The sequence below is a fragment of the Rhinoraja longicauda genome, chromosome 36, assembly GCF_053455715.1.
Source record: "Rhinoraja longicauda isolate Sanriku21f chromosome 36, sRhiLon1.1, whole genome shotgun sequence".
Taxonomy (NCBI): Eukaryota; Metazoa; Chordata; class Chondrichthyes; order Rajiformes; family Arhynchobatidae; genus Rhinoraja; species Rhinoraja longicauda.
Window position 1 is genome coordinate 9,065,718 of NC_135988.1, and position 24,738 is coordinate 9,090,455.

The 24,738-nt window shown below is 43.8% G+C and overlaps 1 protein-coding gene across 1 annotated transcript in view; it reads left to right on the forward strand.

Annotated features, from left to right (window-relative positions):
- The first annotated feature begins 1,708 nt into the window (after nucleotides 1–1,708).
- The window catches only part of cds2 (CDP-diacylglycerol synthase (phosphatidate cytidylyltransferase) 2), a 45,903-nt gene continuing 22,873 nt past the window's right edge, over nucleotides 1,709–24,738 (forward strand). Inside the window, exons 1-6 of the mRNA XM_078429062.1 lie at nucleotides 1,709–1,967; nucleotides 6,347–6,468; nucleotides 7,640–7,736; nucleotides 13,983–14,080; nucleotides 18,181–18,320; nucleotides 22,852–22,910. Of these exons, the coding sequence (XP_078285188.1) occupies nucleotides 1,911–1,967; nucleotides 6,347–6,468; nucleotides 7,640–7,736; nucleotides 13,983–14,080; nucleotides 18,181–18,320; nucleotides 22,852–22,910 (573 nt within the window). The 5' untranslated portion in view covers nucleotides 1,709–1,910. The remainder of the gene's footprint in view (nucleotides 1,968–6,346; nucleotides 6,469–7,639; nucleotides 7,737–13,982; nucleotides 14,081–18,180; nucleotides 18,321–22,851; nucleotides 22,911–24,738) is intronic.

Below are 24,738 nucleotides of genomic sequence, written 5' to 3' on the forward strand. Positions count from 1 at the left end.
GTTTGGCATGAACGCCAGCATCCTCACAATCTTCTACAGATGCACCATCGAGAGCCTGCTGACGGGCTGCATTACAGTCTGGTACGGGAACTGTTCTGCCCACAGCCACAAATCACTACAGAGAGTGGTGAAGACGGCACAGCAAATCACTGGCAACTGTCTCCCGGCCATTCGGGAAATTTTCTACCAGCGGTGCCTGCGGAAGGCACGCAGCATCATCAAGGACCACAGCCACCCAGCACGCAGGCTGTTCTTGTTACCGTCAGGCAGACAATACAGGAGTATGGCTGAGCGTACCACCAGACTTAAGAACAGTTTCTACCATCAGGCCATCAGGCTTCTGAACTCATAAACACATTTCAAATCATGTATGTTGATTATTTTTAACATTGTCTTTTAACCTATTTTTAATATTGTCTTTTTACCTTACTAATGTCATTTTTAAAATCTTATTTATCCTTGGAATATTACTGCTGAGGTGACCCGTTGTCTTGTCAAATACATTTCATTGTACCGTTGACCCAGTGCCAACCTACATATGACAAATAAAATATTATTATTATTATAGATATGTGAACATAGCACATAATAATATGAAAACATAGTACGTGTCTTACAATATAATAAATGAAGGTATATATATAATATATATACCAGTCAGCCAAAACATTATGACAGGCGAAGTGAATAACATTGATTATCTTGTTACAATGGTTCCTGTCAAGGGGTGGGATATATTAGGCAGCAAGTGAACAGTCAGTTCTTGAAGTTAATGTGTTGGATTCAGGAGAAATGGGCAGGAGTAAAGCGACTTTGACAAGGGCCAACTTGTTATGGCCAGACGATTGGGTCAGAGTATCTCTGAAACGGCAAGGCTTGTGGGGTGCTCCCGGTCAGCAGTGGTGAGTACCTACTGACAGTGGACCTAGGAGGGGCAAACCACAAACAGGGTGTTGCCGCAAACTTAGAGATGTCACATCTAACACCAATCAGCCAAAACAACTCCCATCTCAACCCCATTCTCATGCCTTCTCCCCATAATCTCTGACACCCTTACTAATCAAAATCTATCTAACCTATGCCTTAAAAAATATCCACTGATGGCCTCCACAGCCTTCTGTGGCAAAGAATTCCACAGATTCACCGCCCAATGACGAGAAATTCCTCGGTAAAGGGAACGATTTAAACCAGCATTTGCAGGTTTTTTTTCTAAACATCTCCCCTCGAGGGAGGACCATGGACCAGTGCTCCGCCGGCACCCCTGGTGTTGGGAGGACCATTGACTAGTGCTCGTCTGCGACCCTTGCTGCTGGGAGGACCATTGGCCGGTGCTCTGGTGGTGGGAGGACCATGGACCAGTGCTCCGCCGCGACCCCTGGTGCTGGGAGGACCATGGACCAGTGCTCCGCCACGCCCCCTGGTGTTAGGAGGACCATGGACCAGTGCTCCGCCACGACCCCTGGTGCTGGGAGGACCATTGACTAGGGCTTGTCTGCGCCCCCCCCGCTGGCAGGGAGGACCATGGACCAGTGCTCTGCCGCGACCCCTGGTGTTGGGAGGACCATTGACCAGTGCTCCGCCGCGACCCCTGGTGTTGGGAGGACCATTGACCAATGCTCCGCCGCGACCCCTGGTGCTGGGAGGACCATTGGCCGGTGCTCTGGTGCTGGGAGGACCATTGACAAGTGCTCGTCTGCGCCCCCTGCCGGCCGGGAGGACCGGACAGGAGCGAAGCGGAGGGGACGCCGAGCTGTTGTCGGTTGAGCGGTGGGTGGATGCCAGGCGGTTCGTCGAGGAGCTGCGGTTTTCTGTAACTCCGGCTACGGGGAGCCTGGAGCTGGTCGGCGGGAGAGAGCGAGAGCGGGAGCTCGGGATCGGCAGCGAGCGGCGGCGGGGACACGGAGGGCGACATGACGGAGCTGAGGCACAGGGCCCGCGATGATTCGCAGGATCTGTATACCGACCTGGTGAGCGACGCGGGCGGGTGAACGGGAGCTCTGCCCCGGCCCCGACTCTGTCCCAACCCCTCCCCTCCCACCCACCCCCTGCTCCCTGGTTGCCCCATACCCATTCCCTTCACCCCCCCCCATTCCCTTCACCCCCCCATTCCCTTCACCCCCACCATTCCCTTCACCCCCATTCCCTTCACCCCCCATTCCCTTCACCCCCCCTATTCCCTCACCCCTGCATTCCCCATACCCCCCATTCCCTTCACTCCCCCATCCCTTTACCCTCCCCCTTTCCCTTTACCCTCCCCCGTTCCCTTCACCCCCCCATTCCCTTCACCCTCCCCCATTCCCTTCACCTCCCATTCCCTTACCCCCCCCATTCCCTTACCCCCCCATTCCCTTCACCCCCCATTCCCTATACCCCCCATTCCCTTCACCTTCCCCATACCCCCCATTCCCTTCACTCCCCCATCCCTTTACCCTCCCCCTTCCCTTTACCCTCCCCCTTCCCTTTACCCTCCCCCTTCCCTTTACCCTCCCCCTTCCCTTTACCCTCCCCCTTCCCTTTCCCTTTACCCTCCCCCGTTCCTTTACCCTCCCCCTTTCCCTTTACCCTCCCCCTTTCCCTTTACCCTCCCCTGTTCCTTTACCCCCCCCCCATTCCCTTTACCCTCCCCATTCTCTTTACCCCCCCAAACCCTTCATGCCCCCCCATATTCCATTTTCTCCCACTCCATTCCCTTTTCTCGCCCGAATTCCCTTTTCTCCCCCCCCCCCCCCACCAATTGCCTTGTCAACACCCCCGTTCCTTGCCCTCCCATCCCCTGATGTCTCCTCATTCTCTGATGGTCCCCCCTATTCTCTGGTTGCCCCTTTCCCTTTTTTTCACACACCCCTCCCCTTCCCGTTCCTATGTCCCCTCATTCCCTGTCTTTCCCCTGTTCCCTTGACCCCCTCCGATTCCCTGGTGTTCTTCCCCCCTAATTCTCTGGTTGCCCCATTCCCTTGTCCTCCCAATTCCCTGGTATTCTCCGCTCCCATTCTCTGGTTTCCCCCTCTGTTCCCTGATTTCCCATCTCCTCGTTCCCTCACCAGTTTTTCAGATGGTTTGCAAGGCAGAATGATGTCATGGTAAATGTGCTGCCAACCCTTTCAAACACAAGTCAAGCTGTTGCCAGCTGCTTCCCAAAGATGATCTGTTTGTTGCAAACCTTGATCTAGTTAAAGGTTAAATATTTACTGCACATGAAATCTGTGCCGATTCAGTACAAACACAGTTTTTCCACATGTACATTTTCTTCACCTGCCACCACCTGGTTTCAGAAAACCATTGGATGTTCTGAGCTGCATGGAGAAGGGAGGATGAGACTCAATGACTCGGTTTCCGTGACAAAAAAACCTGCTTCTCCCCTGTCATGCACTGTCGTAACCCATCACATGAATGCCCCAGGTCTTTGGATAAACATAATAGTAAAAGGGAGTACGCTTTCTCTCTTCTCTCCTCTCTTATCATGACAAACCCTGTGAACTATATTTGGATGTTCTGATTGCTTCAGCCAGTTGTAAACTAGGGTGCAATTGGAACAAAATTCCAAGTTACTTTTAGATTTATTAATTTTTAAGGTTGTAGATGTTGTTGGCAAAGGCCATAGGAAATTGCTCTCCCCAATTTCCCTTGGTTCTTGGTCTTCCAAAATATTCCAAATGGAATTTAAACTGGAGGTGGCGGAGTATGGACTTAAGCAAAAAGGGCTTCTTGGAGAAGAGGGAGCTGCCTTATATTATATTTATTATATTATTATATTATATTTATTATATTATATTTAACTTACATTTAGTTGCATCTGGTTGAGTAATTATAGTAGGGTGAAGACGACTCCATGCGTTAATTGTGCGAGGAAAGAATGAACATATACACTGTCTTGATAGCTGGTATCTCAAATTGAATCGAATGCCCTCGTCCACTCCTGATAGGTTTGGGTTTGGTGTAGATGTGGTAATCTATGTCGTGCTGACCATTTTGTAAAAACAGGTCAAACGGTGGCCTTGAAATGATGGAGAGGAAGCCACCTTCCTGAACTATTGCACTCTTTCTGGAGATGGTTCTCTGCAATACTGTATGGTAGAGAGTTCCAGGATATCGTCTCAAGTAATGATAAATGAATGGTAATACATTTGCAATTCAGGGCGCTGCACATCGTGGAGGGCAAGCTATGTGTGGTGGTAATCCAAAATGTCTGCTGCTCCTTGTCCTTCGTTGTGGTTGGAGGCCATGGGTTGAGGAGATGCCGATTTCTGCAGGGCTTCTTCTTTTGTATGTCAACTACAACAATCAAAAGTGGCAATTGGTGCTTCAGAACACCGTAGTTGATGCTTTGTTGCAAATGTTGCCAGTTCTGTAGAACTACCCAGGGTAGACGACGAGTTCGTTAAGCAGCTCCCACCCCTCTGCAGTTCGTTTTGCAGATGACATGCTCATGTACCACCGATGGTGGAGCAAATGACTGTTCAGGCAGTGGTTGGGTGCCAATCAAGTAATGTGCTTTATCCTTGATGGTGTTGTTTCTTGAATGTTGTTGAGGCTGCACTCATCCAGACAAGTACAGAGTATTTATTCACAAAATGCTGGAGTAACTCAGCAGGTCAGGCAGCATCTCGGGAGAGAAGGAATGGGTGACGTTTCGGGTCGAGACCCTTCTTCAGACTGATGTCAGGGGGGCGGAACAAAGGAAGGATATAGGCGGAGACAGGAAGATAGAGGGAGATCTGGGAAGGAGGAGGGGACGGGAGGGACAGAGGAACTATCTAAAGTTGGAGAAGTCAATGTTCATACCACTGGGCTGCAAACTGCCCAGGCGAAATATGAGGTGCTGTTCCTCCAATTTCCGGTGGGCCTCACTATGGCACTGGAGGATGCCCATGACATAAAGGTCAGACTGGGAATGGGAGGGGGAGTTGAAGTGCTCGGCCACTGGGAGATCAGTTTGGTTAATGCGGACCGAGCGCAGCGAAACGATCGCCGAGCCTGTGCTTGGTTTCGCCGATGTAAATAAGTTGACATCTAGAGCAGCGGATGCAATAAATGAGGTTGGAGGAGGTGCAGGTGAATCCAAAAGGTGCAGTCCAGAGTATTCCAGCTCCCTCTGCTTTGCAAGTGTTGGAAAGGCTTTGTGGAGTGGAGTCGTTTGCTGTAGGATGCCTGGTCTCAGAATTGTAGGTGGCTGCCCTAATTGACTTATTGTCAATTAGTAACCCAAAGGATAATGGCGGTGTGAGGACCTGTGACGATAACATCATTGCATATCAAGAGAACGTGGTTAGATGCTCTCTTGGTCATTGGATGACACTTCTGCAGCAAGAATGTTACTTGCTGCATCAGTTCATGAATAACTGTTATCTGGGTCTTACTGCATTTCGTAGGCATGGATATCTTCGTTTGCTGAAATACTGCTAACGGAAATGAATGATGTGCAATCATCAGTGAATTGCCTATGTCTGACCTTATGGTGGAAGAAAGTTAACTAATCAAGCAGCGGAAGATGGTGAGAGTCATAGTCATACAGCATGGAAACAGATTCTTTGGCCCAACTTGCCCATGGAGACCAAGATGCCCCATTTACATTAATCTCACCTGCCTGCTTTTGGCTCACATCCCTCTAAACCGTTCAAAGTCATGTACCTGTCCAAACTCCTTTTGCATGTTGGTATAATACCTGCCTCAACTACCTCCTCTGGCAGCCCGTTCCATGTACCCACCAGCCTCTGTGTGAAAATGTTTTGCTTCTGGGGTTCCTATTAAATCCTTCCCTGCTCACCTCAACCAATGGCCCCTGGTTCTTGTTTCCCCTGTTCTGGGTAAAAGACTGTGCATCTATCCAATCTATTCCTCTCATAATCTTACACACCTCTATATGATCACCACTCATCCTCCCACACTCCAAGGAATAAAGTCCTCGCCTGTCCAACCTCTCCCGATAGCTCAGTCCTTCAAGTCCTGGCAGCGACTCGTATATCTTCTCTGCACTCTTTCCGGCTTAAACACGATGAAGAAAGATTACCCGGAGGAACTCCTTGAATGACGGCCCGGGGCGGGGATGATTGAAATCTGGCATCCACTACCAGCTTCCTCTGTGTGAGATATGTCTTCCAATAATGAAGTGTGATTGCCTGGATGACTATTGACTTCCATTTTATAAAGGCTTTGAAAAGCCAAGCTGGATGAGATGTTGTCTTGATGTCAATGGTGTTGACTCATGCGGTGCTTGAAGATGGAAGGTTGGATTCCTGGGCATACAAACATGTTTAACTCTTTTTTAATATGTTAGGTGACCTGTATCACCTATATTCCGTTACTCCAATAAGTCGATTGTCAACTGTCTGGTCTTGTTTTCATTTAGGAATCAGAAGTGGGGTCAATTACAAACGACGTGAAAACGGAATCGGGGAATTCGGACATTCCTCCTTCTGTTGATAACACTCCAGAGGTGCTGAACAAGGCTCTGTCAGGGCTGTCTTCAAGGTACAGTAGTATTAGGAATGAAAAAGGTTTGTTACCAGGTTCTTCAGGTTTGCTCTTGGCATAAGACGTAAATAGCAGTCAATTCCTTTTGACTACAAAGAATATTGCTTGCAGTTTGGACGGACATTTGAAGTGTGATGTTGATTTATGCCTAGCTTGCATGTCGGGGAAATTATTGGGATTAAGTGCAAGTAATACTGCTGAAGTCAACAGAAAGCAGTATTAGGTGCAAAACCAATGATACACCATGGGTAGACACAAAATGCTAGAGTAACCCTTCTTCTGAAGAAAGGTCTCGACCCGAAACGCCAGCCATTCCTTCTCTCCAGATATGCTACCTGTCAATAGACAATAGACAATAGGTGCAGGAGTAGGCCATTCGGCCCTTCGAGCCAGCACCATCATTCAATGTGATCATGGCTGATCATTCTCAATCAGTACCTCGTTCCTGCCTTCTCCCCATACCCCCTGACTCCGCTATCCTTAAGAGCCCTATCTAGCTCTCTCTTGAATGCATTCAGAGAATTGGCCTCCACTGCCTTCTGAGGCAGTGAATTCCACAGATTTACAACTCTCTAACTGAAAAAGTTTTTTTTCATCTCCATTCTAAATGGCCTACCCCTTATTCTTAAACTTTGGCCCCTGGTTCTGGACTCCCCCAACATTGGGAACATGTTTCCTGCCTCTAACGTGTCCAACCCCTTAATAATCTTATATGTTTCGATAAGATCCCCTCTCATCCTTCTAAATTCCAGTGTATACAAGCCTAGCCGCTCCAGTCTTTCAACATATGACAGTCCCGCCGTTCCGGGAATTAACCAAGTAAACCTACGCTGCACGCCCTCAATAGCAAGAATATCTTTCCTCAAATTTGGAGACCAAAACTGCACACAGTAGTCCAGGTGCGGTCTCACTAGGGCCCTATACAACTGCAGAAGGACCTCTTTGCTCCTATACTCAACTCCTCTTGTTATGAAGGCCTACATTCCATTGGCTGTAAACCAGCATCTGCGGCTCCTTCCTTCACGATACACCATGGGTCTTCCACTTGCTAAATTAGGTAATAGGATGCTACCCCAATCAGGAATTTAAAGAGTTAAGCAAATGCATTGAATTTATGATTTGGATTGAATGCACAGTGTTGGAACTAAAGATGTTGTCCTTTTGACAGATGGAAGAATTGGTGGGTGCGAGGAATTCTGACGCTGGCCATGATTACATTCTTTTTCGTCATCATCTATCTAGGACCCATGGTTTTGATGATGATCGTAAGTTGTATTTAATTTATCAATCGTGCTCTCTATGCATTTTGTCTGTGTACTGTTTTATCTAGGGTCCTCAATTAAAACTGTTTTCCACATAAACATTCAATGAACCAGCTTCAAGCTCTTGTGTTTCTGCAAGTGCAGGAAATTATTTGAATTCCATTTATCTCCCATCATACCAACTGATACGGGGATTTGGCATCTTGAAGGTCATTTGCCAATTCACTGGCATAGCCAAAGGAAGATTTAACTTCCATTTATAGTGCCCTTTCTCAACTTTCCAACACCCAAAAACATATTTGACTGCTTTTGAAATGTTTGGAAATGTGCCAATTTACGCACTGCAAGTTCCTACAACAGGCAGAAATAAATTACCAATAATCTTTTTTTAAGTAGAAAAACACAACACATTACAGACGCTGGAAATCTAAAATCCGTGGAGAGCGAAACAGAGTTAATGCTTTATGTCAATGACCTTTCATTAGATGTGGAAAAAATTCAGAATAATGATTTATTTAAAGTTTGCAGAGAAGAGATGGAGAGAATAAGGAGAATGTCAGAGATTGTCTAGATTGCGACCAAGACATGATACAGATAGATATTGAATAGGAGAAGGTATTGAAGGCTTGTTACATTTTTAGATTTAGAGATACAGCGCGGAAACAGGCCCTTCAGCCCACCGAGTCCGCGCCGCCTAGCGATCCCCGCACATTAACAGTATCCTACACACACTAGGACAATTTTTACATTTTACCCAGCCAATTAACCTACATACCTGTACGTCTTTGGAGTGTGGGAGGAAACCGAAGATCTCGGAGAAAACCCACGCAGGTCACGGGGAGAATGTACAAACTCCGTACAGACGGCGCCCATAGTCAGGATCGAACCCGGCGCTGCATTCGATGTAAGGCAGCAACTCTACCGCTGCGCCCTTACATTACATGGAATCACAATTAAAGGAGAGGAGGTGAGCAGGTAGCCCATAGGGGGAAAACCACATACTGGCTGGCCAACGTTTGGAACCACTTCACTCCCATGGAGAAAAATCCCCACTATCACTGAAGCCCAGGACTGGTGCGATGAGTCTATGACTACATAAATAAGTGGCCAGAAAAGAGAAATTACAGCAGTTCTATAAAGTGGAAGCAGAATGCACGGGGTCAGAATATCCACGAGGACAGACAGTATCAGGAGAGAGCTGAGTTACTTCAGAGCCGGCCAGGGATTGAAGGCAAAAAGCTGTCGATGGTAACAGCTGAAACTAAAGGAGAAAGTGCTAGAGATGCCATTAGGCTGGGCCACGTTTGCATGGGAAGAGAAAAAGAGCTACAACACACCAGACCAGCAAGAACACACCATGAGAGATCATTGACTAAAGGTGATTGAGTTGACGATCTCTCCCATTGCTAACCCTCTCCCTAGCCCAGCCCCTCCACAAAAGCAGGTGCTGCCACACCTGCCAAGCACTCCAGTAGTTCCCTGTGCTTACAGCACAACTGGCAGGTTCAGCCACAAACTGGTAGAGCTGGTTTACTGAAATTGTTGAAATCGATGTTGAGCACTGGGGGCTGAAACATGCCCGACTGACAGATGTTGCACCGTGAGATTATGCTGGGACATTAGAGCAGTCTATAAGAGGCCAAAGGCAGAGACGCAAGAAACTGCAGATGCTGGAATCTTGAGCAAAGGAAAACGTGCTGGAGGAACTCACCGGGCCAGGCAGCATCGGAAGAAGTCCTAAGAAGAGTCCCGACTGAAACGTAGCCTGTCCATTCCCTCCCCTGATGCTGCCTGACCCGCTAAGGTCCTCCAACACTTTGTGTTTTGACAGAGAGGTCAGGGTAGGGGTGTAATGGGGAATTGAAGTGACAGGCAACTGGAAACACTCGGTCACCTACATGGAGTGAACAGAGGATGTTTACAAAGCAGTCACCTGGTCTTCAGTGTTGAGGTCACCACATTGTGAGCAGCAAATGCAGTACACTAGAACTGGCAGTTTTGGAGGAATATGGGACAAACATGGGCAAATGTGACTTGCGTAGGCTGGCATCTTGGTCGGCTTGGATGAGTTAGTCCGAAGGGTTGGTTCCATGCTGCATGACTCTCACTCTATGGATTGCAAATGATCACCGGTTTAACTGGAATTGCTTGTGTCCTTGGATGGTGGGAAGAGAGTAAAACAACAAGGGTTGCCTCTCCTGCAATTGGTGTGAGAAGGAGTTGGTGTTGAGGAGGAGGAAGATGGAGGAGTGAACCATGGGCGATGGAAGGAAAGATCCTATCAAATACTGAAAGAGGAGGGGAGGGGAGGGGAAGATAGACAATAGACAATAGGTGCAGGAGGAGGCCATTCGGCCCTTCGAGCCAGCACCGCCATTCAATGTGATCATGGCTGATCATTCTCAATCAGTACCCCGTTCCTGCTTTCTCCCCATACCCCCTGACTCCGCTATCCTTAAGAGCTCTATCTAGCTCTCTCTTGAATGTATTCAGAGAATTGGCCTCCACTGCCCTCTGAGGCAGAGAATTCCACAGATTCACAACTCTCTGACTAAAAAAGTTTTTCCTCATCTCTGTTCTAAATGGCCTACCCCTTATTCTTAAACTGTGGCCCCTGGTTCTGGACTCCCCCAACATTGGGAACATGTTTCCTGCCTCTAACATGTCCAACCCCTTAATAATCTCACTTACAGAACAGAAGTGTGCAAATTGGAACGTGTAGAACACGTCTATTCAGTCCACAAGTGTGGCCCAGTGATTTTAGTTGCTTGTCACTTTAATTCTCCATCTCACTTCCACCCTGATCGCTGCTGTGCTCTGCATCTCGCACTTCCAGCACTTTTTCCTCTCTCCTCTGACCTCTCGTCCAGACATATTAGCTGCCTTTACCAAGCCTTCAGTATCTTCCCTTTGACACAGGCTTGTGTTATCTGGAAATAGATCCAAAATGCAGGCACAAATAGCACAAAATGCATGCTGTCTGTCTGTTCCCTGTCCCGCTGAGTTACTCCACCATTTTGTGTCTATCTTCGGTGTAAACCAGCATCTGCAGTTCCTTCCTTCCGACACACTGTGTTATCTGGTTTCTTTTGACCTTCATTTTACTGCAAAATTCACTTTGTTCTTTCCATTCTCCTCTTTGTTCTGCAAGTTTAATCATGCCTTTTTTGTAAACTTTCCCAGTTATGAATAGACATTACCTACCTGCAACATCAACTGTATTTTTATTTCCTTAGATGTTGCCTGGTCTGAATTTCTCCAGGATGTTCTGTTTAATGATCTGTTTTCAGTTAATGGTAGAATGCTAAATGTGGGCCAAGACAGTGTGGATAATTCTACCCTGTTAACTAGAGCTGCGGGTTATTTTAGCAGCTGAGGGAACAGGTGGATACTTGGTTATATTTCTCATTTTGAAGGTTAGCACCTCCCAATGTAATGTGTAGGAAGGAACTGCAGATGCTGGTTTACACTGAAGATAGACACAACATGCTGGAGTTATTCCTCCCAATATAATGGTCAATAGACAATAGGTGCAGGAGGAGGCCATTCGGCCCTTCGAGCCAGCACCGCCATTCAATGTGATCATGGCTGATCATTCTCAATCAGTACCCCGTTCCTGCCTTCTCCCCATACCCCCTGACTCCGCTATCCTTAAGAGCTCTATCCAGCTCTCTCTTGAACCCTTAAGTACTGAATGTCAGCTGGGATACTTTTGCTCTTAGGTGTGAAATGGATCTTAAATTGACAACAGCTTGTGGATTTAAGATTTGTAACAGACTCAAGAGCTCAGTCTGAAGAAGGGTCCTGACCCAAAACGTTACCCATCCATTTTCTCCAGAAATGCTCCTGAGTTACTCCAGCGCTTTGTGTCTCTCTTCGGTATAAACCAGCATCTGCAATTCCTTTCTACAGCTCATTTGTGCAAACTGAATCGACGACTGCAATTTGGATCACTTCTGGGGGCAGCAGGGTCTTGACTGTAAAATGCATTACAGTCTATCCTTGACCTCTTTATAACAGATTTTGGTTATGGTAGATGGAGCAGTCATCAGACACCCCTGTAAGAACACAGGCCTGCTAGTTACACTGCGGGAGGTTGACAAGCAATTGCTTTGATCAAGACTTGTGGAACGATACTCTTTTAAACAATGTAACAATTGGCCTTTAGTATTTTTAGCTTGCAGTAACAAAAGCACTTTTTTAGCTGTTAAAAAGAACTTTGTATTTGAAAACAACTTGTTGAGTTATGGAATGACCTCTAGATGGTTGGAGCGAACCCCTTACTTGTTTATAGCAGACAATCAGCAATAACGGACACAATACCCCATCATATGGTCCGTTATGGCGAGGGTTATCAGTACGTGGAGCTTAGTGCTGTTCCTTCTTAATGCAGCTCAACAATCAGTCAATTAGTCACAGAGTCATACAGAGTGGAAATAGGGCCTTCGGCCCAATCACACTAATCAACATGCCCATCTACACTAGCCCCACCTGTCTGCTTTCGGCCCATATCCCTCTAAACCTATCTTATCCATGTACCTGTCTGAATGCTTAAATGCCGTGATAGTACTGGCCTCAACTATCTCCTCTGGCAGCTTGTTGCATACACCCACCATCCTTTGTGTAACTAGCTACTGTTCAACTTCCTACTAAATGTTTCCCCCTCACCTTAAACCAATGTCCCCTGGTTCTGAAATCTGATCTATTTCTCTCATGATCTTATACACCTCTATAAGATCACCCCTCATCCTCTTGCGCTCCAAGGAATAAAGTCCTACCCTACTCAACTTCTCCCTGTAGCTCAGGCCCTCGAGTCTTGGCAACATCCTTGTAAATCTTCTCTACACCCTTTTAAGCTTGACCTCATCTTTCCTGTGACATGGTGACCAAACCGGAACACAGTTCTTTAAATGTGGCCTCAGCAACGTTTTATATAACTGCAGCATGACCTCCCAATTTCTATACTCGATACTTAAGTCAATTGTGACTTCTTGTACAATGAACAAGAGTAGGTATGCTTTGGTCCTCCTCACTGATATACTGATTGTAGTGTGATTCTAGTACAAATCAATCCTCTGGCTGAATTCAGCCATCTCAGCACAAACCAGTGATTGACCTCAAACTCATCTGTTATTTACAATGCTCGATGTTCAAAAAGGGTTTTACTGCTGGGTCACGGGGCGTGTGGCTATCTTGAGTTCTGAAGTTGAACTTGATACCTTGGAATAAGAGGCATTATAAATTAAAAAAGGTCGGAAAATACAGACAGAAATATCCTGACCCTGTCAAATTTTGTTATTAAATAAAATATCACCAGTTTACAAAAATAATTGCGTAATACAGAAACACTGAACATCAGTGAAACACAGTTCCTTTTGAGAAGATATAATCTGTCTGTTGACACACAGCAAATGTTGAGGTTAGTACGATCTGACAGCTATTTATGGGAATAGTACCAACAAGCTCAGGACAAGCTCAGTAAAGAGCCGCACTTATGTGAGAAAATAACGATGACCTGAAGGGAGATGAAGTGAAAGTTGCAACGCCATTCCGTGCATTGATAAAATGCTCAAACAATACTTAAAAATTCAATGTCTATAAATGCCATTGGAGCATTAAATATCTCCAGGAGCTACAATTGAAAATACCATGTGAGAATTAAAAGTTATTTATCTGGGTTCAGCATAGTGTGATTGCTAGACCAAAAGCTAATGATGTTCAGAAAATATTGCTTTAAGTAAAATTGTAAGGCAGCTATTAACCCATATATTTTTAGGCAGATCATGTTTTACATGCATTAAAATAGGCACTTTAAATTTGCATGGGCACATTTCCAAGCTAATGTCCCATCGTATATTCCAGCCACATTTCGACAGAAAATTGCATTAAGATATCACATTGGTAAATGCTGACATCCTTCAGTAAAAATTCAATATTAGTTTGGGAGAAACAGAGAAGTTTGCATTTTCAAGACAAAGACGTTTTAGCCCCAGATATATTGTACCTCGTACAACACAACATACCGAGCGAGCATGCATGACAGCAGTAGTTTTGACAAACACACACAGAGTTGTAATCACGCAGGATCCTGTGTGTGTTTGTCAAAACTACTGCTGTCATGTGATATCTTAATGCAAATTTCTGTCGAATGCCACAAATAGTACCTGCGATTAGGCCCAAATGACACAAAGACATTATTAATTATTAATTCCTTATTATTAATTCCTTATCTTTCTATTATTTCCTTAGGTTCTAGGTGTACAGATCAAATGCTTTCACGAGATTATTCTCATTGGTTACAGCGTTTATCACTCCTACCATCTGCCATGGTTCCGGACTCTCAGCTGGTGAGCATGTGATAAGATTTGCCATAATGGCACTTGTGGAATGTTACTCTTATCTTAAGTCCTTAGTATCATGTGAAATGAAAACAATGATTGCATGAGTTCTTTCATGTGAACAGCCATAGGCTTTATTTTGTTTCTGATCAAGGTTTCTTTTGTTTTATCTTGACAATTCTATTTCCATTTTCTCTGAGGAGACTTACGAGGAGTCTTGGTACAATTTGACCGGCACATGTGGAAAAAGTTGAAAATGCCTCGTGAGATTTAAAAATCAATCATCTGGGTTCAGATATATGTCTCAGCCAAACTAAGCCTTTAACTAGATAGTAGTAAATTGTAAGTTAATGAGTAGGGGTTGGAAATTACAGCTACTCGATTCTAACCACCTGCATTGTGCATATATTGTAATGCTAAAGATGGTTCTCTCTTTACTGTTGTTTGGTAATCGCAACCTCCCTGCACCTGTGGCAGGTGCCACACCTGCTCCTCCACCTTGCTCCCACAACCTCATCCCCTGGAAATGAGATCTCGGGTCCCCAGAAACCAGGATTTACATTAAGCATTCTAATATCAGATAGACACATAGCGCTGGAGTAACTCAGTCAAGTCAAGTCAAGTCAATTTTATTTGTATAGCACATTTAAAAACAACCCACATTGACCAAAGTGCTGCACATTTGATTAGGAAAAAAAAGAAACACAGTGGCAGTGGGTGAGGCAGCCTCTCTGGATAAAAAGGATGGGTGATGTTTCAGGTTGGAACCCTTCTTCAGACCATTAAAAAAAAAAAAAATCTTAAGAGGGAAACAATATGGAGAACTGTGGAACTGGTAAAATGACTAAGGTGGAGGAAGCGTGGATGGTAGGGGAGATTAAGTAGAAGTTACTTAAAATTAAAGAATTCAATGTTCATACCTCTGGTTTGTAAGCTACCCATGCAAAATATGAGGTGCCGTTCCCCCAATTAGCGTGTGGCCTCGCTCTGGCAATGGAGGGGGCCCAGGACGGAAATGTCAGTATGAGAATGGGAAGGGGAGTTGGAATGGCAACCGTCAGATCACGCAGGCCTCTGTGGACCGAGCAAAATGATTGACGTGTCTACGTTTGGTCTTGCCGATGTACAGGAGCCCACATCGGGATCACATGATGCACTGGTCTGAAGAAGGGTCCCGACCCGAAACGTCACCCATCCAGCACTCCAGGACTTTGTGTCTGTTGTTTGCACAGACTTCCTTGGACTCCTTCACCTGAACTCTCTCCCTTTTCCCCATCTGTGCAACATCTCCCAATTCCAAAGTCTTCGCTCGTTGAATTCTGTGGAATTGCTTTCTTCAGAGGAATTGCTTTTTTTCAAATATTCATTTCTCAATCTGTGCTGTCTCCATGCTTTCTGAAATTAAAACGTTGGAATTCTCTCTGAAACATGATGGGGCTTAAAGCAAATGAAAATCAAAATCTTGCAAATGCTGGAAGTATAAATTAAAAGCAGAAAATGCTGGAAATACTGAGCCGATCAAGTAGCATTTGTGGAAGGAGAAACAAAGTTAATGTTTCAGATCAAAGATCCTTCATAAGAACTGGGAACACTTGATAGAATTATTCATTTGTATGGACTTTCTCTTGGCATGGTATCAAATTTCTGTTTAATGTTACTCGTTTTAAATGCTTTGGTACATTTAATTACACTGGAGATGCTCCATAAAAGCAAAATATATTGGTTGTTTTGGTGACCCAGTCTGAGCCACAGATGACACAAGCCCATTTAATTCCATTGTAAATTAATATTAAGCATTGGTGCTTAATAATACATGAAAGCATCTTTTAACAAGCATTTCATTTTGAGCAATTGTCCAGACATTTATTATTAAATTAGTGACATGGAGACTCAGGACTGCAAATGTTGGAATATGGAGCAAAAATGCAAACTGCTGTAGGAGCTCAGCTGGTCAAGCAGCATCTGTAAAGGCAAAGGAATGGTTGGTGTTTCAGGTTGAGATTTTGCATCAGGACTGAATTTTTTAATTAGTCCATGTGCCAGGTTAATTCTACTGTTTTTTGTACCATTTACACTCAATACTTCTTTAAGGTGTCATCAACAATAACATGTATATTTTTCAGCTCTTTTTAATATATTACAACATTCTATATTATTCACAAAAGTGTAATAGAGTGTGATATAGCATGGAAAGTCCCTTTAGTCCATCAAGTCGACGATGACTATCAAACACCCAGTTACATTAATCCAACACCAACCTATTTGATTCTTCCTACATTCCCATCAACTCTCTCCTGTTTCTACCACTTACCTGCACGTAAACAACTATTTACAGCAATCAATTAATCTATCAATTCACACATTGCTATCAAACAAAATTTGACACCTGATTAAGAGATAATTTTGTTTAAGATGTAGGATTTGGGAAACATCCTGAAGGAAATGAAAGAGGGAGCTAGACATACATCCTCCAAAAATGAGAATTGGAATAAGCAAAAGTCCAGAATTGGTGAAGCCCAAATATGTTGGGTTTATAGCAATTGAAAACTCTGCGAAGATAGGAAACAGAGGAAACCATGGAGAAAGTTGAAAACCAGCATGAGAATTTTAACAGTAAAATGGATCAAGAGCCAATGTGGGTCAGCAAACATGATTGAGAAGGACAGTGTCGTGTAGCACAGAAATAGGCCCTTCAGCCCAATGTCCATGCCAACCATGATGGCCATCTAAATTAACTCAATTTGCCTGTGTTTGTCTTATATTTCTCCAAAACTTTCTTATCCATGTACCTGTCCAAATGTTTTTAATATGTTATTGGATTTGCCACGATAAATTTTTCTGGCAGCTCATTCCGTATACCATCTGGGAGTTACTCCTCAGGTCCCTTTTAAATCGTTCCCCTCTCACGTTAAACAGTTTCCCTCTAGTTTATTCCCCCTTCCCTGAGGAAAAATGAGTGCGTGCATTCACCTTATCTGTGCCTCTTGTGATCTTGTATATCTCGATAAGGTCACAAGCTTCAAGGAATAAAGTCCTAGCTTGACCAACTTCTCCCTATAAATGATGCCTCCAAGTCCCCAAACATTCCCATAAATCTTCTTTGCACTCTTTTCACCTTCATGACATCTGTCCTTTGGCAGGGTAACCAAAACTATACAATACTCCAAGGTCTGCTTTACCAATATCTTGTATAACTAAAACAAACTTCTGTACTCAATGCCCTGACTGATGAAGGGAGGTAAGCTAAAGGCCTTCTTCACACCCCGTCTACCTGTGACGCAACTTTCAGGGAATTATCACGTACATGTAATCATGTATAGTCTGTATGCTGACTGAATAGCATATAACAAAAAGCTTTTCACTGAACCTTGGTACACCTAACAATAATAAACTAAACTAAGCTTATCTGCTTGTACTCTGAGATCCCTCTGTTTTGCAAACATTTCCCAAGGCCCAAGCATTTGCTGTATGAGTCCTACCCTGGTTTGACTTCCCAAAATGCAAGTTAAAGTTTAGACTTTAGAGATACAGTGTGGAAACATGCCCTTCGGCCTACCGAGTCAGCACCAACCATCGATTACCTGTATACTAGCTCTATTTTACACACAAGGGACAATTTACAGAAGCCAATTAACCTACAAACCTGCATGTCTTTGGAATGGGGGAGGAAACCAAAGCCCCCGGAGATAACCCATGGAGACTGGTACGCGGTGAGAATGTACAAAATTCGTATAGACAGTACCTGTAGTTTGGATCGAACCCGATCTCTGGCCTGTAAGGCAGCAACCCTACCGGTGCGCTACTGTGCTTCCCCACTTACTTGAATTAAATGCCATTTTTCATTCCTTGCCCACTTACTTAGCTGATCAAGATCCCACTGTAAGTGTTGATAGTCTCCTTCACTGGCCTCGATGATAATCCAATGACCGCAATGGAATAGTGGTGAATTGGACAGTTCCCCAGCTTGTGGAAGGCCCATTCAGAAGCCTGATAACAGGGGAGCCTGAGTCCGTTGGTGGTTGCCTTTGAGCTTCGTAATACAATGTAGTATCCAAAAATATTGTTTTCTGCTGGAAACCGTTTGACTTTTTCCTGTTTTTCTCTGAAAGGTATTTCTTATTATGTGCAAACTACTTCTTCTATGGAGAGACAGTGACAGATACGTTCTTCGCACTGGTTCAGAGGGAGGAGCCTCTCCGTATCCTGAGCAAATACCATCGCTTCATTTCCTTTGCTCTTTACTTGGCAGGTACTGCTGTGTGGTTGTGCCGTGTTAGAGAAGTCTTTCAAAGTAAGGTCGAACAAACCACTTAATCTGTCCAATAGCTCAGGAAAACTTCCCAAAATATAACATTTTGTCAGTGAGTTGAAAGATTTTACTGGAGAACATTTTGCCCAGAAATTAGGAAAGAAAAACTGCAGATGCTGGTTTAAATTGAAGGTAGACACAAAATGCTGAAGTATTTCAGCGGGTCAGGCAGCATCTCTGGAGAGAAGGAATGGGTGACGTTTCGGGTCGAGACCCTTCTTCAAACTGATGTCAGGGGAGGGGGCGGGACAAAGGTAGGATGTAGTCGGAGACAGGAAGACTATTGGGAGAACTGGGAAGGGGGAGGGGATAGAAAGGGAAAGCAGGGACTATCTGAAGTTAGAGAAGTCAATGTTCATACCGCTGGGGTGTAAGCTACCCAAGCAAAATATGAGGTGTTGTTCCTATAATTTGCGCTGGGCCTCACTCTGACAATGGAGGAGGCCCAGGACAGAAAGGTCAGATTGGGAATGGGAGGGGGAGTTGAAGTGCTGAGCCACCAGGAGATCAGGTTGGTTAAGACAGACTGAGCGGAGGTGTTGGGCGAAACGATCGCCGAGACTGCCTAGAAATTAGAATGCTCCCATTTTGAGCACGTTAAATGAGTTCTACATTTTGCCCTCATACCAAACCGTGTAACGTCATGAATAAACCTTACTTTTAGAAATAGTTACCATGCTTTTTGGCATTGCAGAGGCTGTCTTAAGCGTTCATAGTCAGTGGCTGTGGAAAGCTGCTGTAGTAGTCAGCAAGTATGTTGCACGGTACATAGTGCAGCGGCACAGTAGCGCAGCGGTAGAGTTGCTGCTTTACAGCGAATGCAGCGCCGGAGACTCAGGTTCGATCCTGACTACGGGTGCTGCACTGTAAGGAGTTTGTACGTTCTCCCCGTGACCTGCGTGGGTTTTCTCCGAGATCTTCGGTTTCCTCCCACACTCCAAAGACGTACAGGCATGTAGGTTAATTGGTTGGGTAAATGTGAAAATTGTCCCTAGTGGGTGTAGGATAGTTAATGTACGGGGATCACTGGGCGGCACGGACTTGGAGGGCCGAAAAGGCCTGTTTCCGGCTGTATATATATGATATGATATGATATGATATGTCAGTATTGTTAAGGGTATTTCACCATGACAGCCAAAGAAGATTTGGTATGAAACTGATGTGGGGAGATGGGGAGGATTCGAATTGAATAGCTCAGGAGAAATCAGTGGTGGGAGAGAGAGGAGATTCATGACCCAGTCTTTCCTGAATAATGGAGTAACTCTGAAGATAGACACAAAATGCTGGAGTAACTCAGCGAGTCAGGCAGCATCTCTGGAGTAAAGGGATTCTAAAGAAGGGACTCAACCTTAAACGTCACATATTCCTTTTCTTCAGAGATACTACATGACCCGTTGAGTTACTCCAGCATTTTGCGTCTAAGTTCAGTGTAAGCTAGCTTCTAATAACACACAATGGAGTAACTCTGGTTAGGTATTACAAATGGATTCCAAGCTATCGCCGACTGTAGAATCAAGGCCATAGTCCGAATCACCTGTGGACTGGAGTTACCAGTATATTATTCTATGCCAAGGGTGGCCAGCAGTTAATTTTTAATGCAAGTGAAATACTGAGAGAAGGAATTTATAAAATATTAAAACCATGCCCAGCAATGTCTTCACTTCATACAGGATTCGCTACTTTAAATTACAATGAAAACACAAAAATACTTGTGCTATAACATCAGGATATGCACTCAACCAAGAAAACCAAGACCAAAGCCAAACTACTATCTGAACTAATCTATGCTGGGGACAATAACTAACTACATATGCAACAATCAGCTACCTACATGTTAACAAGCACAATTTTTTTTTAACTGATCATGTAGATGCAAGTATATCATTGGGGTTATCAAGAGTGCTAACTGAAAGCCATCATATAGTTTATTGATATTACGTTGTTAATGGATAACATACACAGTGAGAATTTATTCACAAAATACTGGAGTAACTCAGCAGGTCAGGCAGCATCTCAGGAGAGAAGGAATGGGTGACGTTTCGGGTCGAGACCCTTCTTCACGTCACCCATTCCTTCTCTCCTGAGATGCTGCCTGACCTGCTGAGTTATTCCAGCATTTTGTGAATAAATACCTTCGATTTGTACCAGCATCTGCAGTTATTTTCTTATACACAGTGAGAATGTTATCATGTGTGGAAATATGAAAGAGAAATGTCAGTGGTCCAATTGCAACAGGAAATAACTAGTGCTGTTTCCCAATGGGTATGACCTCAACAAAAAATGAACACGGGGCAACTCAAAACATGCCACAATCTATCTTGTGTGCTATTTATGCATCAAATGGGTTTTTTAAAAAATCAGTTATTATAAAAAGTAAATACAATTATTTTACATGTTAAATCAGCAAATATTTTGAAGTACAACAGGAAGTTAACACTGCACGTATGGAAAAGCACTCTTCACACTAAAGTGATGTGTGGTTAATCTTCAAATGTAACTGGCGTCATTTTCTGTTAGTTACAGATTAACGTATCTACAGAGAAAGCCAGTCAATAAATTCACAGGCAACAAAGAGTTGTGGTCTGCAGTTTGTGTAGAGCAGCCGTTTTAGACCCTATTAGTACAGAAAGCAAGACTGATAGCTTTAACGTTCAGGCTAGACCACAATTGTACGGCGAAGATTAGGCTCCTGGTATTGCTCGTGAATCTATGGTGGAGATCCATGCTCAGATTTGGGAAAAGAACACAGAGGATTGCTCTATACTGCTTCAAAGAAACCCCTCAAACTTGAATATGCATGTTTTGTTGTTGGGTCGTCACTTCCAGAAGCTGACTAGCCTGTCTTTGCTACCTTATACTTAGATGGTTGAATCCATCTAAGAATCCCATGGTGTTCAAATGTTCTTACTGAAGTTCTCTCTTAAAACATTTTATTTTGGGATGGCAACATGCCAAAATACCAACAGATAAAATTAAGGTGTCATCGAAAATTTGTTGTGTGCATTTTCAGTTGAAGAGAATGTTCACAAGTTGCTTAGTTTGAATGCTGTGGTTTGTGGCTTGCTAAACACTTGTATCTAATTCCTGAACAGAGCCATATATTGGAACAGTTTTGAAGAACACAATGCAGGCTTTCTAAAATGAACAAGCAGTTCTGGGAAAAAAAGACAAAATGCAGCTTTGGTGCTGCTGCATTTTCAGTTTAGTTTTGAGAAATAAAGCCATCATATAATTTTTTGATATTAAGTGGTTAATGGACAACATACACAGTGAGAATGTCATCTTGTGTGGAAATGACATGGAGATACAGTGCGGTCACAGGCCCTGCAGCCCTCCCAGTCCACACCAACCAGCAATCACCCCGTGCACTAACACTAACCTACAATCTAGGGACAATTAACAATTTTTACCAGCTAATTAACCTACAAACCTGTAGGTCTTTGGAGTGTGGGAGGAAACCGGAGCACCCGGAGAAACCCAACGCGGTCACAGTGAGAACGTTCAAACTCTGTACAGAGAGCATCTATAGTTTGGATTAAACATGGCTCTCTGGTACTGTAAGGCAGCAGCTCCACCACTGTGCCACCCATTAGCAACTCAGGAAAATACTGAGCTGAAACAGACTATTGTAACGGCCTGGGCAGCCTGGCCTGAGCTGGGCAGTCACAGTTTAAGAATAAGGGATAGGCCATTTAGGACTAAGATGGGGGAAAAACTTTTTCACCCAGTGAGTTGTGAATCTGGAATTCTCTGCCACAGAAGACAGTGGAGGCCAATTCACTGGATGTTTTAAAGAGAGACTTAGATTTAGTTCTTGGGGCTAACGGAATCAAGGGATATGGGGGAAAAAGGAGGATCGGGATACTGATTTTGGATGATCAGCCATGATCTTATTGAATGGTGATGCTGGCTCGAAGGGCTGAATGACCTACTCCTGCACCTATTTTCTTTGTTTCTATGTTTCCTAAGGTCTTGGGTCAGAAATTAGTCCTTAGTCACGTGTACTGAATGTGCAACGTAGTAATAAATGTGGGCCACACTCTGCTTTGAAAAGTCATCTCCACTGATGTTGAACCAAATAGGATGCCTTTAAGGGAACGCTATTTAAATATGCAAAGTAAAAGAATATTCTAATTGTGTTAGGAAAAATAGGATTGAAGGCGATAATGTAATGCATAAGTGTAGGGCCAATGGCTTGTTTTGCATGTAGATCTTATGTTCCATTCACTATGTCCTGTGCAGTGCTGCTAAACATGATTGCCACACCCATGACTGCCATCTCACGAGAGGTGAGTCAATTGAACTAATTGAACTAGTCATTGAATCTTGGATCTTCCTGGCCTGTGTGTGAAGCAGTTCCACCACAGTTGCAAAAGAACAACCTTCCCTGTTCATATCAAGGGGACTAAATTAGTTTCAGCAAATCCTGTTTAAAGATACGAAGTGTTGATTCTGAACTTTTTGTCCCTAGGATTCTGCATGTTTGTCCTGAGTCTTGTGAAGAAGCACTACCGACTGCAGTTCTACATGGTATGTCTTTCACTGTTAGTCAGAATAAGTCACTGCACATTTGACTTTTTGTTTGGCACTGGGCCCAGAATTAGTGTTGCACGCCGTGACAATCTGTGATGTGTTTGGTGAATATAAGTGGTCCACAATCGATGTGCAGAGGGGGATTAGAACGTTTAATCTGACCCACCAGGTCCTGTGTATTTTGTTCAACTCGAGTGATGGAATGGGCCAGAGAGGGAACAAGAGAGAAACCGATCATCCAGCATTGCCAATCTTTCTTATAGCTAGCACGTTCACTGATTGTGTTGCAAATCCTATTGTCATTAATCCAACAGCATTATAGTACGTACAACAGGAGGTCTAAACCAGTGTACATACTCTACACAAGTGATCTAATTAAGGCATTCTTTTTGATTTTCAATCAAATATAACAAATGATATAACAATTTTTTAATGGTGTCTTATCATAAACAGATGCTTTGTCTGTGAATCCTGTGGTACATAATTCTAATTTTACAAAAGATCGACACAAAATGCTGGAGTAACTCAGCAGGTCAGGCAACATCTCTGGAGAAAAGGAATAGGAGACGTCTCGGGAGGCGACCCTTCATGAGGCAAAGGTCACCTGAGTATGGCACTTTGTCAGTGAGCATAGATCTGAAAAATTGAGTGTAATGTAGGAAAATGTGAAATTGGCCAATATGGCAGAAGGAATGAAAGAGAACCATATTATCCAAGTGGTGCAAGATTGCAGAGCTTGGAGATGCAGTGGGATTCTGATGTTAGGTTTGCCATCCTCTAATCTGTAGGTACTGCTTGACAGTCTTGAAGAAACTGCCAATATTGCTGTTATATCCAGGACCATTTCTTTAATAATCGGGGATGTGGATCATCAGGCTCTGGGCATCAGTCAGTCATAATCCCCATTAAGTACTCATTACCTTCAGTTCTTCCTTCTCACTAGATGTAGTGTTATTCCTTAATATCCCGGAGGTCATTTGAGCCCTCCTTTCTGAAAAACGATTAATTTAATTGTTCTACCATTTCTTCCTCATTATAATTATACAATTTCTGACCGTAGACCGATATTTGTTTTACTTTTCATATTTATCAAAGCTTTTACAGTTCATTTTTATGTTCCTTGCAAGTTTACTTTTATACTCTTACTTTTCCCGTCTACCATCCCAGTTTATTAATCTTTTTGTCTTACTTTGCTGAATTTAAACTGCTCCCAATCCTCATACCTGCTGTTTTTTCTGATAGTTCTCTTTTCATCTAAAACTATTCTTAAAATTTTATTTGTAAGCCACATATTTTCCATCTTTCCTGACATTTTTTGTGCCAGGAAGGATTGAATAATTGTCATAATCTATGTATACATTCTTTAATTTTTTTCTACAACACATTCACCATCAACTCATTTAGTCAAATTCCTAAATCTATCATAGCTAATATACAGCTCGTTCCTTTGTAGTTTCCTTTGCTCAGATTCAGGACCCTGATTTCTGATTCATCTACTTTACAGTCTTTGAGTACTTATAAACCAGCGGTAGATGGACTCCTATGAAGTAGGTGAAAGGTTACTGTGGGTAGAGTTGACTTTATTAAATGGTGGAACAGGCTGAGGGCCCAACTTGCTTACTGAGTAGTTTGTATGTTAGCTTTTGTGAAGATTGATCGGTCTTGTCACGGTTCAGTCCCAGTGCCTGTGGCAATGTGGTAGAGAATGCTGCGATGATGCATAATCAATTTGTGTCCAATTGAATTCTGGGTTGTTTCAATTCTGTTGACCTAATATGTTCTGAGTTTGCAGTCCTCTGCCTCTGATGTCTGATGTTCATTTTTA